Here is an 18,577-nt window from a genome sequence, read left to right as displayed (position 1 = left end):
TAAAATAAAGTGTTGATCCTAACTGACCTAAGACAGGGAATTTTTACTTGGATTAAATGTCAGGAATTGTGAAAAACTGAGTTTAAATGTATTTGCCTAAGGTGTATGTAAACTTCCGACTTCAACTGTATTTATAGTTGTCCACATATTCTAAGTCAGAACCGTCCAGAGTAGTGATGCTGGACGGGCGGGCGGGTGCGGGCAGCGATTGGTTGAAGAGCATGCAGTTAGTTTTACTTGCATTTAAGAGTAGTTGGAGGCCACGGAAGGAGAGTTGTATTTAATTGAAGCTCGTCTGGAGGTTAGTTAAAACAGTGTCCAAAAATCCAAGGGGTGGGTCTAATTCTGAATGCTGATTGGTTAAAAGCGCATTCCAGCTGGCGTCTATTCCACAAGTTACCACCTGCTAAATCTATGATGTTAATGTCTATTTACTCTGTTCCATCTGACTGCGCAATCCACTGTCTCATCAAGTTATAAACTTTATCTCCACTATAGAAAGCACCTAGACATCTCACATTTCTTTTGGACTAACATTTCATTTTCAACAGCGGAGATTTGTATAAACCTTGCGGTCTGTCTCCGACGTTTGCAACATTGTTTAAATATTCAAATTCGATCTCCAGCTGTCCCATAGTAATGAACGTGTAGGGGTCGGGACGAAGCAGGCAGGCAGCGTTTCTCAGCCAGTCGAAATCATGAATCAGCTGGCATAATTTTTTAGGATATATACGAACATGTCAATTCGAAAAAAAGTTAAACGAAGTACAGCTAGTTTGCAGTCTTTCCGGCTTCAGTTTGAAGTGATTGTGTTAGCTTTGTTGTTGGCTAGCTCCTATGAACAACAGTGTCCTGAAGAGTGAGCACATTTTCTATGCCACACGAAATCGCGCCTCATTAGCTCATTGTTATGGATGTTTCCAAATAAACTCAGCAAAAAAAGAAACGTCCTCTCACTGTCAACAGCGTTTACTTTCAGCAAACTTAACATGTGTAAATATTTTTATGAACATAACATTCAACGACTGAGACATAAACTGATCAAGTTCCACAGACATGTGACTAACAGAAATGGAATAATGTGTCCCTGAACAAAGGGGCGGTAACAGTCAGTATCTGGTGTGGCCACCAGCTGCATTAAGTAGTGCAGTGCATCTCCTCATGGACTACACCAGATTTGCCAATTCTTCCTGTGAGATGTTACCCCACTCTTCCACCAAGGCACCTGCAAGTTACCGGACATTTCTGGGGTGAATGCCCTAGCCCTCACCCTTTGATCCAACAGGTCCCAGACATGCTCAATGGGATTGAGATCTGGGCTCTTCGCTGGCCATGGCAGAACACTGACATTCCTGTCTTGCAGGAAATCACTCACAGAATGAGCAGTATGGCTGGTGGCATTGTCATGCTGGAGGGTCATGTCAGGATGAGCCTGCAGGAAGGGTACCACATGAGGGAGGAGGATGTCTTCCCTGTAACGCACTGCACAGCATTGAGATTACCTGCAATGACAACAAGTTCAGTCCGATGATGCTGTGACACACCGCCCCAGAACATGATGGACCCTCCACCTCCAAATCGATCCCGCTCCAGAGTACAGGCCTCGGTGTAACGCACATTCCTTCGACGATAAACGCGAATCCGACCATCACCGCTGGTGAGACAAAACTGCGACTCGTCAGTGAAGAGCACTTTCGCCAGTCCTGTCTGGTCCAGCGACGGTGGGTTTGTGCCCATAGGCGACGCGGTTGCCGGTGATGTCTGGTGAGGACCTGCCTTACAACAGGCCTACAGGCCCTCAGTCCAGCCTCTCTCAGCCTATTGCGGACAGTCTGAGCACTGATGGAGGGATTGTGCATTCCTGGTGTAACTATAGCAATTGTTGTTGCCATTCTGTACCTGTCCCGCAGGTGTGATGTTCGGATGTACCGATCCTGTGCAGTGTTGTTACACGTGGTCTGCCACTGCTGTAACGGCTTTCTTCCATAGGTGAAGGAGAGGACCAAAATGCAGCGCGGCTAGTGTTAAACATGTTTAATACAAACACAAGTGAAACACTACAAACAACATACAAAATAACAAATGTGCAAAACCGATACAGACCTATCTGGTGCAGAACACAAACACAGAGACAGGTAACAAACACCCACAAAATCCCAACACAAAACAAGCCTCCTATATATGAGTCTCAATCAGAGACAACGACTACCATCTGTCTCTGATTGAGAACCCACACTAGGCTGACATAGAAACAGACAAACTAGACACACAACATAGAATTCCCACCCAGCTCACGTCCTGACCAACTAAACACATACAAAACAGCAGAAAACAGGTCAGGAACGTGACAGAACCCCCCCCCCCCCTCAAGGTGCGAACTCCGGGCGCACCCCTAAAACTCAAGGGGAGGGTCTGGGTGGGCATCTGTCCGCGGTGGCGGCTCCGGCGGTGGACGAGGGCACCACTCCAACATTGTCTTTGTCCTCCTCCTTAGCGTCCCTTGAGTGGCGACCCTCGCCCCCGACCATGGTCCAGGAACCTTCACCAACTCCCCTCTACAATAGAGGAGACAACTCAGGACAGATAGGTAGTTCAGGACAAAGAGGTAGCTCAGGACAGAGTGGTAGCCCAGGACAGAGAGGTAGCTCAGGACAGAGGGACAACTCCGGACTAGTGGCAGCTCCGGACTGAGTGGCAGCTGCGGACTGAGTGGCGGCTCCGGACTGAGTGGCGGCTCATGACTGGGGGGCAGCTCATGACTGGAGGGCAGCTCATGACTGGAGGGCAGCTCATGACTGGAGGGCAGCTCATGACTGGAGGACAGCTCATGACTGGAGGACAGCTCATGACTGGAGGGCAGCTCATGACTGTAGGGCAGCTCATGACTGTAGGGCAGCTCCTGACTGGCTGGCAGCTCTGGCAGCTCCTGACTGGCTGGCGTCTCTGGCAGCTCCTGACTGGCTGGCGTCTCTGGCAGCTCCTGACTGGCTGGCGTCTCTGGCAGCTCCTGACTGGCTGGCGTCTCTGGCAGCTCCTGACTGGCTGGCGTCTCTGGCAGCTCCTGACTGGCAGCTCCAGACGGCGCTGGGCAGACGGACAGTTCAGACGGCGTTGGGCAGACGGGCAGTTCAGGCGCCGCTGGGCAGACGGGCAGTTCAGGCACCGCTGGGCAGACGGGCAGTTCAGGCACCGCTGGGCAGACGGCAGACTCTGGCCGGCTGAGACGCACTATAGGCCTGATGCGTGGTGCCGGAACTGGAGGTACCGGGCTGAGGGCACGCACCTCAGGGCGAGTGCGGGGAGGAGGAACAGGGCTCTGGCGATGCACTGGAAGCCTGGTGCGTGGTGTAGGCACTGGTGGTACTGGGCTGGGGCGGGAAGGTGGCGCCGGATATACCGGACCGTGAAGGAGGACACGCGCTCTTGAGCACCGAGCCTCTCCAACCTTACCAGGTTGAATGGTCCCCGTAGCCCTGCCAGTGCGGCGAGGTGGAACAACCCGCACTGGGCTATGCAGGCGAACCGGGGACACCACCTGTAAGGCTGGTGCCATGTTCGCCGGCCCGAGGAGACGTACTGGAGGCCAGATACGTTGGGCCGGCTTCATGACATCCAGCTCGATGCCCAACCTAGCCCTCCCAGTGCGGCAAGGTGGAATAGCCCGCACTGGGCTAAGCACGCGTACTGGGGACACCGTGCGCTTTACCGCATAACACGGTGTCTGACCAGTACGACGCCCTCTCACTCCACGGTAAGCCCGGGGAGTTGGCTCAGGTATCCAACCCGGCTTCGCCACACTCCCCTTTAGTCCCCCCCCCCAAGAAATTTTTGGGTGAGCCTCTCGGGTTTCCGTGCTAGCCGCGTACCTTCATAACTCCGGTTCCTCTCTCCGGATGCCTCTGCTCTCCTAACTGCCTCCAGCTGCTCCCATGGGAGGCGATCCCTTCCAGCCAGGATCTCCTCCCATGTGTAGCAACCCTTGCCGTCCAAAACGTCTTCCCATGTCCATTCCTCCTTTCTCTGCTCCTGCTGTCGCTGCCCGTTGCCACACTGCTTGGTCCCTTGTTGGTGGGTGTTTCTGTAACGGCTTTCTTCCATAGGTGAAGGAGAGGACCAAAATGCAGCGCGGCTAGTGTTGAACATGTTTAATACAAACACAAGTGAAACACTACAAACAACATACAAAATAACAAATGTGCAAAACCGATACAGACCTATCTGGTGCAGAACACAAACACAGAGACAGGTAACAAACACCCACAAAATCCCAACACAAAACAAGCCTCCTATATATGAGTCTCAATCAGAGACAACGACTACCATCTGTCTCTGATTGAGAACCCACACTAGGCTGACATAGAAACAGACAAACTAGACACACAACATAGAATTCCCACCCAGCTCACGTCCTGACCAACTAAACACATACAAAACAACAGAAAACAGGTCAGGAACGTGACAACTGCGAGGAAGATCAGCTGTCCGTCTTGTCTCCCTGTAGCACTGTCTTAGGCGTCTCACAGTACGGACATTGCAATTTATTGCCCTGGCCACATCTGCAGTCCTCATGCCTCCTTGCAGCATGCCTAAGGCACGTTCACACAGATGAGCAGGGACCCTGGGCATCTTTCTTTTGGTGTTTTGGTCTATAAGCTGTTAGTATCTTAATGACCGTTTCACAGGTGCATGTTCATTAATTGTTTATGGGTCATTGAACAAGCATGGGAAACAGTGTTTAAACCCTTTACAATGAAGATCTGTGAAGTTATTTGGATTTTTTCAAATCATCTTTGAAAGACAGGGTCCTGAAAAAGGGACGTTTCTTTTTTGGCTGAGTTTACATGTACCTAGAAAACACCATAAACAAATACAAATGCAGCTACTATTGTTATTCTGGCTGCACTGTTTGGTGTGAGTGTAAATTAGCCGTAGTTAGCTAGCTAGCAAGCAAGGGATAAGTACGTTGCCAGCCAGTATGGAAATGGAACATTTAGAAGGAACGACTGGGTCTCATCCATAGATACAGAACAAAGACTGAACGACTGGGTCTCATCCATAGATACAGAACAAAGACTGAACGACTGGGTCTCATCCATAGATACAGAACAAAGACTGAACGACTGGGTCTCATCCATAGATACAGAACAAAGACTGAACGACTGGGTCTCATCCATAGATACAGAACAAAGACTGAACGACTGGGTCTCATCCATAGATACAGAACAAAGACTGAACGACTGGGTCTCATCCATAGATACAGAACAAAGACTGAACGACTGGGTCTCATCCATAGATACAGAACAAAGACTGAACGACTGGGTCTCATCCATAGATACAGAACAAAGACTGAACGACTGGGTAGCGTCTCTAGAAACCGGACCGATAGAACGAACCAGCAGCCGGCTTGGGTAGCAACCCTAGATTTGTGTCAGGACTATATCTGGTGGAAGGAAATGGTATGAATAAATCCATCGACTTCGTCTCGGGCCTAACAACACTCGTGCCAATATATCCTTTAAAAAACGGCTTCTCGGGCATTATCACTTAATTGGCCAACCCTTTCATATCATTTTCATATTGTTATTTGAAGCATCAAATACTGTTATTTGATGCGACAAATAGTGTTATTTGACATATATATTTTTTGACACGCAAAGACCCAAACGGCGTTCCATAGTATGTCAGGGAACAATTGTTCTTGTAAGAACATTAGGATTAGTTTTGACCATTTTGATTGACTTTACTTAATTTCACCATGCCAACCAGATACTTTTATGGGTATGTAAAGTGAACATTTCTGGAAATGTGTCTTCACCTGATGTTATGTTATATCCCTCCGCTGATGGCATGACAACCTGGTTGTAAAACAAATACTTTCTAAAGAAAGTATCTGACTTGCAGATGATTTTGGTGGGGCCTAATATTATGATGATACTGTTTTGACAACCTGTAAGCACATATAATAGTCAGTGGTGGAAAAAGTACCCAAATCTCATACTTGAGTAAAAGTAAAGATACCTTAATAGAAAATGACTCAAGTAAAAGTGAGTCACCCAGTAAAATATTACTTCAGTAAAAGTCAAAGTATTTGGTTTTAAATATACTTAAGTATCAAAAGTACATGTAATTGCAAAAATATACTTATGTATCAAAAGTAAAATTATAAATAATTTCAAATTACTTTTATTAGGCAATCCTAACAGCACTATTTTCTTGTTTTTTAAATTAATGATAGTTAAGGGCACACTCCAACACTCAGACAATTTACAAATGAAGCATTTGTGTTTAGTGAGTCTGCCACGTCAGAAGCAGTAGGGATGACCAGTGATGTTCTCTTGATAAGTGTGTGAATTTAACCATTTTCCTGTCCTGTTAAGCATTCAAAATAAAAATAAAGTACTTTTGGGTGTCAGGGGAAATTAATGGAGTAAAAAGTACATTATTATCTTTAGGAATGTAGTGGAGTAAAAGTAAAAGTTGTAAAAAAAATGTAATAGTAAAGTAAAGTACAGATACCCCCAAAAATGACTTAAGTAGCACTTTAAAGTATATTTACTTAAGTACTTCACACCACTAATAGTTTTCCACTGACCCAGTTTCTCTATAGTGATAGGTGTACAGTATGAGGGGAGATGTAGCAGGTAGCTTGCATACCTTCCAAGCCTCTGATAATAGTTCAGCTAATCCTCAGGCACGTGTGGGCAGAGGAGATATGGAGAGAGGCAGTGTGTGTGTTTGTGTGTCAGGGCAAAAGAATGCCTCTTCTAAGAACTAGAGGAACAAAATGAGAGCAGGAATGGCATGCAGGCTTAACTCCGTCTGCCTGACTCGTGCTGGAGCCAGGTACAATTTACACCGCACACACACACTTCCCCAATTATGATACAAATCAACTGTAATATATTTTTATTAACACACATGTAGAGATGTAGGATCTTAATTTGATCAGGAAAAATAGATGAGCTTCATGATTTACATGAATTCACTGAAAACCCCCACTAACACACAGTTATATTAACAGTATTGCACTTTTCATGTCGCCTAGTGTTGTCCAGCTAATAGCCTAACCACCGATCAAGCAACATTGTGGACTAAATGTTCAAATCCTGTTACAGCGGGAATATTTTGCTGCGACAATACAGATCCTACATTAAGATCCTACATTTTGCTGCGACAATACAGATCCTACATTAAGATCCTACATTTTGCTGCGACAATACAGATCCTACATTAAGATCCTACATTTTGCTGCGAAGAGACAGAATCACTAGATCATTTATTCTGGTATTGCACCTATGTAGCTTGTTTCTGGTCACAGGTTCAGGAAGGGTTCAAAAATCACAACATTCATTTCAAATTAACCTTACATTTTTATTTATTTATTTTACCTTTATTTATACAGGTTTTTCTCATTGCGATAACATCTCTTTTCCAAGAGAGACCTGGTCCAACAACAGCAGGGGGAACAATGTTTCAGACAAAACAACTTACATACACTAACACAACATTAAACAAAACTATAAACAAACAACAAACGAACAATACAAATAGCAGTGTTGGGCAATTTGGAAAGCCATAGTCAGTCAATAAATAACCTTTCCTACAAGTATTATTATATTATCTTTGTCTCACAATTTGTTGAAAGTTTACGATTTGAAAGGTTAACATTTTTTGTAAAACATCACCGCACAATTGAAAAATATATAGCACATGGAAACCAAATGAGGGTGGTCTATGGTGATAGGTGGGATGGGCTGAGAGTGGCTGATGTTTGGTAATGTATTTTTGTTATGTGACTGCTTTATATAAAAGTACCACGAATGTAAAATGTACGTATGTAAATGTAGCAAAAAAGCTGTAAAAAAACGAAGATATTTGTCCTCCGAAGAGGGGGGGTGGTGGATTGGTTAATAAGAATAAAAAAATATCCTACATCTGAATAGACGATACACACACAACAGAAGGTGCATGAGGAGGTAATTGTGTGTAAGGTCAAGGGTCATTTTGATCTAGGATAGGCAATAGGTCTTTCTATTGACAGTGCCACTGGGGCGTGTGTGTTAATATTCACTCAAGATCGCAATGACGACCCTGGTCCTCAGGCTACAGTCTGGCACCCCTGGGCCCTCACCCTTCTGAGGGCCTGTCCTGATACATGAGTGTTTGCTGGATGCTGTTCTTAGCCCTCTCCTCTATCCTCTGGCTTGTGTTGGCCAAACCTGACCGCACGTCTATTTCTGGCCCTTTGAAAATAACTGAATGGAGTGTTGTGGTGGGTTGATGTGTTCTACCACAAGGTTAATACAGGGAAAGCACAGTCACCAGGATGGAATTTGTAACGTGCGTGTGTGTCTGTGTTACATTATCACGGACTAATTAGCCCATTATATCATCATTATGTGTGTTTCTTGACTCCACATAATAGCAGTCTGGCCTGGGGTCTACAGTTCAATATGTCCCTGATGTTATCTCATGACATTAAGTATCCATTCAGTATCATGTCACTTCAGTCACTGGTGCTCAGCTGTCAAACTATTTTATAGAAATATTAAAATTAGATTTCTTTGTTCAATAGCTAACCTAAAATTATTCTCTCTCCCTCTTTCCCTCTCCTCTCTCTCTCTGTCTGTAGCTGGCTGACTTTGGCCTGTCCAACCACTTTAAGAAGGACAATTTGCTCCAGACGTACTGTGGGAGTCCTCTCTACGCCTCCCCAGAGATAGTCAAGGGACTGCCCTATCACGGCCCGGAGGTGAGAGGAAAACACACACACACACACACACACACACACACACACACACACACACACACACACACACACACACACACACACACACACACACACACACACACACACACACACACACACACACACACACACACACACACACACACACACTTACACTGTTTCCCTGTTTCTCCTGGGTGTGTGTCAGGTGGACTGCTGGGCTATGGGAGTCTTGCTGTATGCGCTGGTGTACGGCAGTATGCCGTTTGACGGGGCCAGCTACAGAGCGCTCACAGAACAGATCAGCCAGGGACGCTACCGCAGACCAAATCCTCCCTCAGGTAAGCCTACACATCACCTGCTGTCTCACAAGTAACTGTAAACCTGTTAGTCCATGACTGTCCTGTAAACTGTGGTGTTTGTACTGAGCCCTGCCTGTGTCTGTCCCCCCCACACAGATGCCTGTGCCCTGATTGACTGGCTGCTGACGGTGCGTGTAGAGGAGAGGGCCACGGTGGAGGACATAGCCAACCACTGGTGGGTCAACTGGGGCTATGAGGACAGTGTATGTGACTGCCACTCATCCCCCCACCAGGACTGCCCCTCCCCGCTGCTCGCCCGCTACATCGACTGGCAGAACCGGGTTGCCACGGCAACCAGTTGCCCGAGCTCTGACCCTTCCGCTCACCCTCACCCGTTCTACTTCAGCTTCCCCCTGAAGGGTGATCGCGGGGGAGGGGGGAGGTCGAGGGGGGAGAGGTCAAGTTTAAGGAAGTCGCGTAAGGAGAACGCTATCCCCCAGAATGCGCTGGGAGCATGTAGTCCAGTTTGTACTACAACTGCCATCAACACCACCATCACTGCCGCCTTCATTTCCTCTTCCTCCATAGGCCAGGTCGAGAGGAAGAAACCAAAGGGGATTCTGAAACCCCAGCGGAGCTTTGATTCAACCTTCCTGCCCCCTCCTAGGATGATGGGGGAGAACTCCTCCTCCCAGCCCTGCAACCTGCCTCCCCAGCCCCACAGAGCTCACAGACACACTCACTCACACAGTGATGGTCTGTCCACAAGCCTGCCTGACCCCTCTATGTTCTCCCATTCCTCCTCCAAGATGCCCAAGAAGGGGATCCTAAAGAACCTGTACGGTGGTGAGTCAGGGTACTGCTCATCCCCAGAGAGAGGTATGTCTGGAGCGGGCACAGGAGTAGGAGGTAGAGGGGTTGATGGAGATATGTGCTGCTCTTACGAGCCCCACTCCCGCTCCCCCAGCTCAGAGGACAGTCCAACGATGCGGACGGAAGCAGTGAGAAGGAGGAAAGGCATTCTAAAGCGCAACGGCAAGTTCTCACACAGCCTGGACCTCCCTGATGCCCTTCATCCAACCTTATCCTCAGCTCTGCCCCATTTCCCTGAGGCCCTGCACCAGCTCCATCAGGCCTCCGGGGGCAGCAGACCCCCCAGCGTGGTAAGTGAGGACAGCCTCCTCTCCTCCGATTCTTTTGACCTGCTGGACCTCACGGCCCAATCACGCCGCAGGATCTTCTCCCGGGGCACCCAACGCAGTGCTTGCAGCTCAGAGGAGGAACTCGAGGACCCGGTAGCAAGGGCGGCAGACGGGATTGGATTAGGAAGAGGGCAGGGCAAAGAGGAGGAAGACGAGATGTCATTGGAGGAGAGACAGGAGATGCTAAGATAAGATAAAGGTTGCGTTCCCCTGCTCAAACAATGGTTGCGTGCCACGTCATCGACTGTCCCGTCGGGCACCAGATTGCTATAACATATGATGTGGGTAGCGGATACATAAAATACCTATCCAGGTGTTGTAAGATCTGGCATGCGTCATTAATTCCTGGGTAGAGCAATGTGCCCACAATATGATAAGCCCAAGAGATGACTGGACGCTTGTAATATCAGTTACTGGTGCTGTCTGATAGGCCCAAATTACTGACTGACTTTGTCTTTGCTAACCAAATGACAAATAACAATAAAGAATTTGGCGGAAGCACCTAGTCATACAACCTGCAGTGATCGTATGTTGAAGGAAAGTCATCAAGAAATTGTTCATTTCATCAAGATCAGTTACTGATTGGAATGGATTGAGACTGCTGTCCTAGTGATGGGATAAAACACCTTTGGACTCTTTAACTGTGTGAATGAAGCCATCACTGACTTTAAGGACTCCTCTGTGAACTAACTCAACACTGTACAGGAGACCACATGGCATTCCCAATCTGGCCCTCATACCATCATGCCCATCTAATCATCCCCTACTTCCAGCTGGATCATTCATCCCACCTTCTCTCCCCTGTAACTATTCCCCAGGTCGTTGTTGTAAATGAGAATGTGTTTTCAGTCAACTTACCTGGTAAGATAAGTGTTAAATAAAAATAAAATGTCTATGGACTCCTGTAGACACGAAGCTAATGTGCAATTATAAGACATAGTTCAAATTGTTCCTTGAATTCAAGCATGCTGTTTGCAGCATCAGACTTGAGTTGTTTGATTCCTGCATGGGCCAAATATACTGTATAATGTACAGATTTGATGTGTTAATTCTAAGTCACTTTGGATAAAACAATTATCTAAATGTCTGTACAGTGTATGTCTTTGACTGGGGTGAAACCAAATTGTGTAAACGTGGATGTGTTATATCTGTGCCACAAGACATGTAATATTACTCTTATTTCAAATGTTTCATCTGATTTTACCGACAGCATGAGCCTTCATATATATATATATTATCTCTGAGGTCACAAGTGGCTGACTGATGTCATTTCACCATGGAACGTGATCTTATGGTCAAACAGACTGGAAGATTGAATGAGACTTTGAGGATTTTAAATCTGGGATCTGTGCGCTGGAAAAGTGTAAGGGTATGTGATTACATTTGACTGGGAGGCAAGTTACAGTAATAAAGTATTATTGCTTTGGTTTTTGGATTGGTTCAACCGTTTGGGTACTGTGAAAGAAAGAATAAATACATGGAATGATGAAAATGAATAGTATTTTTCTGGAAATAGGCCTAATGCTTTCTGCTGTCTCACTTCATCCAGAATGAGCAACGACCAAAAAACACATTCATTTCTTATCATAAATTGCAGGAAGTGTTTGAGGTATTAACTTGACTGATTTGTGTCCCTGGCACTTTCACAGATGTCTGGAGGTCTAGACATAAGATGCTGAGAAAACATTGTGAGCCAATGGAGATGACAGATTAAACAAGCATATACTGGACACAAAAATAGGAGCTTTTTAAAATACAATCATGATAGTGATTATAAAACGCCTATCTAATACCGAACAGAACATCCATTTTTAGACAACACTTGTCTGTTCTCTGCAGTCAAGAGGCCTTTTCCCTGGGTTGACCATAAGTAGGGAACATTAGGGAGAACAGAGCGTTGTTTATAATGTGCCAGTAGTGGTTGTTTTTGATCGATAGCAGAAACCCCATTCTGTCCCTCTACACAAAGACATATTTACTCTAAAGTCCATTTCCATGTTCTGTTCATTTGCTACGATTAGAAAGCATCTGAAGTAGTGCACTCTACTGACTGGAGTCACAAACACAAAATGACTGATGCCTCTCTGTTGCAAATGCAGTCTATAACACAATCCCCTCTATGGAGCGAATCTAGGTCATAGTATAGCCAAACCCTCACCATGTCACCTCATGCCATCAGAAAGACTGACCCAAAGGCAGCCATTGTAATCTCAGGTTGACTCTAAAAATCCGCATCAGAAAAGGATGGTGTTGCTTAAATGGCTAATCCTATTCTTTTCAGGGAGACTTAATGATGCCATGGCTCAGGCAACACTAAACTAACATTTACCCAAGAACAATGGTAAGAATAACATTCAGCTAAGCAACACAGAACATCTGAATAATGGATTGTATGCAGTGAGAGTAATTTGTCCCTCTCTTTAGTATCATCTTCAAGAATCTTTTCCAGTAACTTTGGAGCAGTGTGTTGATCTACTTGATACTTACAGTGCCTTGCAAAAGTATTCACCCCTCTTGGCGTTTTTCCTATTTTATTGCATTACAACCTGTAATTTAAACTGATTTTTATTTGGATTTCATGTAATGGACATACACAAAATAGTCCAAATTGGTAAAGTGAAATGAAAAAAAAAAAAATTGTTAAAAAAAATTGTAAAAAAACTACAACTTGAAAAGTGGTTTGTGCATATGTATTCACCCCCTTTGCTATGAAGCCCCTAAATAAGATCTGGTGCAACCAATTACCTTCAGAAGTCACATTATTCGTTAAATAAAGTCCACATGTGTGCAATCTCAGTGTCACATGATCTGTCTAATGATCTCAGTGTATATATACATCTACAGAAATACATCTACATGTACACCTCCAGTTGACTCAAATTATGTCAATTAGCCTAGCAGAAGCTTCTATAGCCATGACATCATTTTCTGAAATTTTCCAAGCTGTTTAAAGGCACAGTCAACTTAGTGTATGTAAACTTCTGACCCACTGGAAATGTGATACAGTGAATTATAAGTGAAATAATCTGTCTGTAAACAATTGTTGGAAAAATATATTGTGTTATGCACAAAGTAGATGTCCTAACCGACTTGCCAAATCAATAGTTTGTTTACAAGAAATGTGTGGAGTGGTTGAAAAACGAGTTTTAATGACTCCAACCTAAGTGTATGTAAACCTCCCACTTCAACTGTATATAGATATATATATATATCGTCCAATGAAATGCTTACTTGCAGGTTCCGTCTTGACAATGCAACAACAATAAGAAATAATCAAATATAAGAATAGGAACATAAAGTAAATGGCAGTAGAATAGAATAAACATTTTAGCATAAGTATAATACAGGAAGGTAAAATGTAGAATCTAATTGTTACACGTATTGGGAAAGGGGGGGGGGGGGGGGGGGGGTGAATCAGGGGTCAGTCCAGTTCAAGTGTTCAGCAGTCTAACGTCTTGTAGATAGAAACTGTCTTTGAGCCTGTTGGTATCAGACCTCATGCTCCAATACCCAGAGTTGTATAGCTTTCTCTGACCCCTCTCTTTGGGTGATACTGTGAGGAATCACAGGATGTGTGATGCAGGTACACTGGACCATTTTTGGATTGAACAGAACACCAACATCCTTCATTAAACACATCAGTGACGTGTTAGGGGACGTCAGTTGACGGAGTAGACTTCCACTCACAAACACTACAGGCTGAGGTTGACTTGTGTACATAACGTGAATATATAACTCAACCTCAGCTTGCAGTGTTTGTGAGTGGAAGTCTACTCCGTCAACTGACGTGTTTAATGAAGGATGGAGTCCAGGGCTGTAAGTTGTTGTTGACAACCTTTCAAAACAGCTCTTGACTTCACATCAGGCCAGAGCCATAACGTTACGTAACATCCCCCTTTAAAATGTTGAGTTAATGTTCAGCTGACAGCTATAATGAGTAGTGGCATCAACAGCCATCGACCATGGAACTCTAAATATGCAATGGTCCTTCAATGTTCCTGTCTCCAGGGCCATATTTCCATTACACATCATTATTTAGGAAAACCTTCGGCCCCAAAACAAAACATAGAAGCATAGCCACAGTTTGTCCTTTCCAAACATTAAAAGGGATTCAAACTGCTTAATTTGAGAAATTAGGCTTTGGGCAATGAAAAAACGATAATAATTCAGGAACATACACAGGAACATGAAGAGATTGTCTAATTTCCAGGGGTAGGGCTATTCATGTCTGAACTGGCTTTTCAAGCTGAGTGACAAATGCCAGATTTTGCACCCTTTTACAGTTTCTGACCAAAGTCCTAAATCTGGCAACTTTGACAGAGTCAGGGTAAATAGTTTAAACCCTTTTGTATTCAGTGATTGCCAAGTCTTGAGGTCAGATCATTGTATTGGACTGAAGTGGTACTGTTAGGTTAGTGTTAAGACATAGACAAACACACTATCCAGGATAAACTTCCACACTCCATCCCCCAGGGGGCAGCAGCAACCTTGTCCAAATACTGAGCCTGGTTGATAAGCACATCATGTGTAGCTAATTAGGGGGATTGTTAGTGAGTGTCCCAGCTGGTAAGCCGTAAGGCTGCAGGTTTTGTTTGGTGGTCATGAGACCTTTTTTGGGGTTTTGAGTCTTTAGTTTGGGGCATGCCTGAATTTTTCAGTTTTGGAAGTTTATTTTCATCACCATCTAAACAAAAAATACTCCGCTTGGACTGGCCAACTAAGAGGTCAAGACGGAGCTGGCCCTGAACTCAGTAAGTTGCTGTCTCCCTGGGAACATGTACATTCAACACCTATGCGCATATGCTGATTTCTCACATTAATGCACACATCCATTCAGGTTACAGACCAGTTAACTAGACCTTAGACCACTAGACATAACAAGTCAGGTTACAGACCAGTTAACTAGACCTACAACCCCTAGACATAACAAGTCAGGTTACAGATCAGTTAACTAGACATACGACCCCTAGACTTAACAAGTTAGGTTCCAGACCACTTAACTAGACCTAAGACCCCTAGACTTAACGAGTGTAGCAAAATCAGTAGGCTAGTTATGGGTTTCGTAACACAATCTGGTAACCATGGTGGGAGGCAGAGGTGGGTTTCTAGGCCTGATGAGATCATATTTGTGGAAGCCTTACTCTGTTTGTGTTGCTCTGCAACTGAAATGTCACATGATCTTATATTTTCCGTTTATTAATTAGTCAATCCTTTTGTCCATTTTTCATAGGTCTTTAAGGTATGAGCATCAGCTAAATGCATTTCACACAAATGTGATGAAGACTAACAGCCCAAGTAGTAAGTAACAGAACGTGCCAAGTAATAACACGTGTCAATTTGGTACCACTGGCACAGAACCAGTGGTGGAAAAAGTACCCAAATGTCATACTAGAGTAAAAGTATAGATACCTCAATAGAAAGTTACTCAAGTAAAAGTGAAAGTCACCCAGTAAAATACTTAAATATCAAAAGTACATGTAATTGCTAAAACATACTGTAATGAAACAGGCAGGGAGCGGGTCTCAAACCCTCGACCTTCTAGCCCGAAGTCCGGTGCGCTATCGACTGTGCCGCAAAAGCATGCTCAAGCGGCAGAGTCGATTTCCGCGCTTATAAACCCAGGGTCGTTACATAAGTATCAAATAAGTATACATAAGTATCAAAAGTAAAAGTATAAATAATTTTTAATTCCTTATATTGAGCAAGCAGGCGGCACCATTTTCTTGTTTTTAAAATGTATGGATAGTCAGTGTCACACTCCAACACTGAGACATTATTTACAAAAGATGCATGTGTGTTTAGTGAGTCCGCCAGGCCAGGCGCAGTAGGGATGATCTCATGTTCTCTTGATAAGTGTGTGAATTTGACAATTTTCTTGTCCTAAGCATTCAAAATGTAACGAGTACATCCCCTAAATTGAGCTTAGGTGCACCCTGTTTTCATTGATCATCCTTGAGATGTTTCTACAACTTGATTGGAGTCCACCTGTGGTATGTTCAATTGATTGGACATGATTTGGAAAGGCACACACCGGTCTATATAAGGTCTAACAGTTATCAGTACATGTCAGAGAAAAAACCAAGCCATGAGGTCGAAGGAATTGTCAATAGAGCTCCGAGACAGGATTGTGTTGAGGCACAGATCTGGGGAAGGGTAATGAAACATTTATGCAGCATTGAAGGTCCCGAAGAACACAGTGGCCTCCATCATTCTTAAATGTAAGAAGTTTGGAACCACCAAGACTCTTCCTAGAGCTGGCCTCCCGGCCAAACTGAGCAATCGGGCGAGAAGGGCAATGGTCAGGGAGGTGACCAAGAAGCCGATGGTCACTCTGACAGAGCTCAAGAGTTCCTCTGTGGAGATGGTAGAACCTTCCAGAAGGACAACCATCTCTGAGGCACTCCACCAATCAGGCCTTAATGGTAGAGTGGCCAGACGGAAGTCACTCCTCAGTAAAAGGCACATGACAGCCCGCTTGGAGTTTGCCAAAAGGCACCTAAAGGACTGAATGCCAAGTCACGTCTGGAGGACCCTGGCACCATCCCTATGGTGAAGCATGTTGGTGGCAGCATCATGCTGTGGAGATGTTTTTCAGCGTCAGGGACTGGGAGATGACGAACAGAGCAAAGTACAGGAGATCCTTGATGAAAACCTGCTACAGAGCGCACAGGACCTCAGACTGGGGCGAAGCTTCACCTTACAACAGGACAACGACCCTAAGCACACAGCCAAGACAATGCAGGAGTGGCTTCAGAACAAGTCTTTGAATGTACTTGGACTTGAACCCCGATCAAACATCTCTGGAGAGACTTTAAAAATAGCTGTGCAGCGACGCTCCCCATCCAACCTGATAGAGCTTGAGAGGATCTGCAGAGAAGAATGGGAGAAACTCCCCAAATACAGGTATGCCAAGCTTGTAGCGTCATACCCAAGAAGACTCGAGGCTGTAATCGCTGCCAAAGGTGCTTTAACAAAGTACTGAGTGAAGGGTCTGAATACTTATGTAAATGTGATATTTCAGTCGTTTTTTAAAAGAAATGTGCAAATAATTATAAAAACGCTTTGTCATTCAAATCAAATCACATTTTATTAGTCAACTGAGCCGAATACAACAGGTGTAGGTAGACCTTACAGTGAAATGCTTACTTACAAGCCCCTAACCAACAATGCAGTTTAAAAAATACGAATAAGAAATTAAAGTAACAAGTTATTAAAGAGCAGCAGTAAAATAACAATAGTGAGACTATATAGATATACAGGTGGTACTGGAAGAGTCAGAGTCAATGTGAGAGTCAATGTGCGGGGGCACCGGTTAGTCGATGTAATTGAGGTAATTCTTTGAAGCCATTTGATTAGATGTTCAGGAGTCTTCTGGCTTTGGGGTAGAAGCTGTTTAGAAGCCTCTTGGACCTAGACTTGGCACTCCGGTACCGCTTGCCGTGCGGTAGCAGAGAGAACAATCTATGACTAGGGTGGCTGGAGTCTTTGCAATTTTTAGGGCCTTCCTCTGACTCTCCATGGTATAGAGGTCCTGGATGGCAGGAAGCTTGGCCACAGTTATCCCCATTATGGGGTATTGTGTGTAGATTGATGAGGGGGGAAAACGATGTAATCAATTTTAGAATAAGGCTGTAACGTGACAAAATGTGGAAAAAGTCAAGGGGTCTGAATACTTTCCGAATGCACTGTATGTCTTAGTCTAACCACTGGAAGCTGTTGGGACATTCCCTAGCCAATTCTTTATTCTTCTTTCTGCAAGAATGTGGATTTGATTTAGGCAAACTGTAAAATGATGACCAGTCATCCATACTGTAATGAAACAGCAGGGAGCAGGTCTCGAACCCTCGACCTCCTAGCCCGAGGTCCGGCGCGCTATCGACTGTGCCGCAAAAGCATGCTCCAGCGGCAGAGTCGATTTCCGTGCTTATAAACCCAGGGTCGTTACACTACTACACTACTCCCTCCTTTCAAAGAGCACGCGCTAGCTTGCGACTTTACGTCTTACAGGAACGCGCTCACCGGCCAAGCACACGCACTGTCGTGGATGCGAGGTCCGATCACTTCTGACACCAATGTAATGAAACAGCAGGTCTCGAACCCTCGACCTCCTAGCCCGAGGTCCGGCGCGCTATCGACTGTGCCGCAAAAGCATGCTCGAGCGGCAGAGTCGATTTCCGGGCTTATAAACCCAGGGTCCTTACAATACCTTCCAGAAGACTCACAATAATAACCACAGCGCAGTCTCACCTCACTCTCTCAGCCTTTTAAAATGAATGATTCATAGATTGATGTAAAAAGAAATGCCTTTTTGGGCTACAACCCCTCAAGGCAAGCATCATGCTATA

At 44.9% G+C, this 18,577-nt stretch overlaps 1 protein-coding gene across 1 annotated transcript in view; it reads left to right on the top strand.

The window, feature by feature from the left end:
* LOC129861111 (NUAK family SNF1-like kinase 1) overlaps positions 1 to 11,733 on the top strand; it is a 71,342-nt gene extending 59,609 nt beyond the window's left edge. The window contains exons 5-7 of the mRNA XM_055932252.1: positions 8,633 to 8,752; positions 8,937 to 9,069; positions 9,187 to 11,733. Of these exons, the coding sequence (XP_055788227.1) occupies positions 8,633 to 8,752; positions 8,937 to 9,069; positions 9,187 to 10,424 (1,491 nt within the window). The 3' untranslated portion in view covers positions 10,425 to 11,733. The remainder of the gene's footprint in view (positions 1 to 8,632; positions 8,753 to 8,936; positions 9,070 to 9,186) is intronic.
* The last annotated feature ends 6,844 nt before the right edge of the window (positions 11,734 to 18,577 follow it).

Source organism: Salvelinus fontinalis, chromosome 8, assembly GCF_029448725.1.
Source record: "Salvelinus fontinalis isolate EN_2023a chromosome 8, ASM2944872v1, whole genome shotgun sequence".
NCBI classification, from domain to species: Eukaryota; Metazoa; Chordata; class Actinopteri; order Salmoniformes; family Salmonidae; genus Salvelinus; species Salvelinus fontinalis.
Note: the sequence above shows the minus strand (reverse complement) of the source record. Positions and strands in the feature narration are given on the sequence as shown.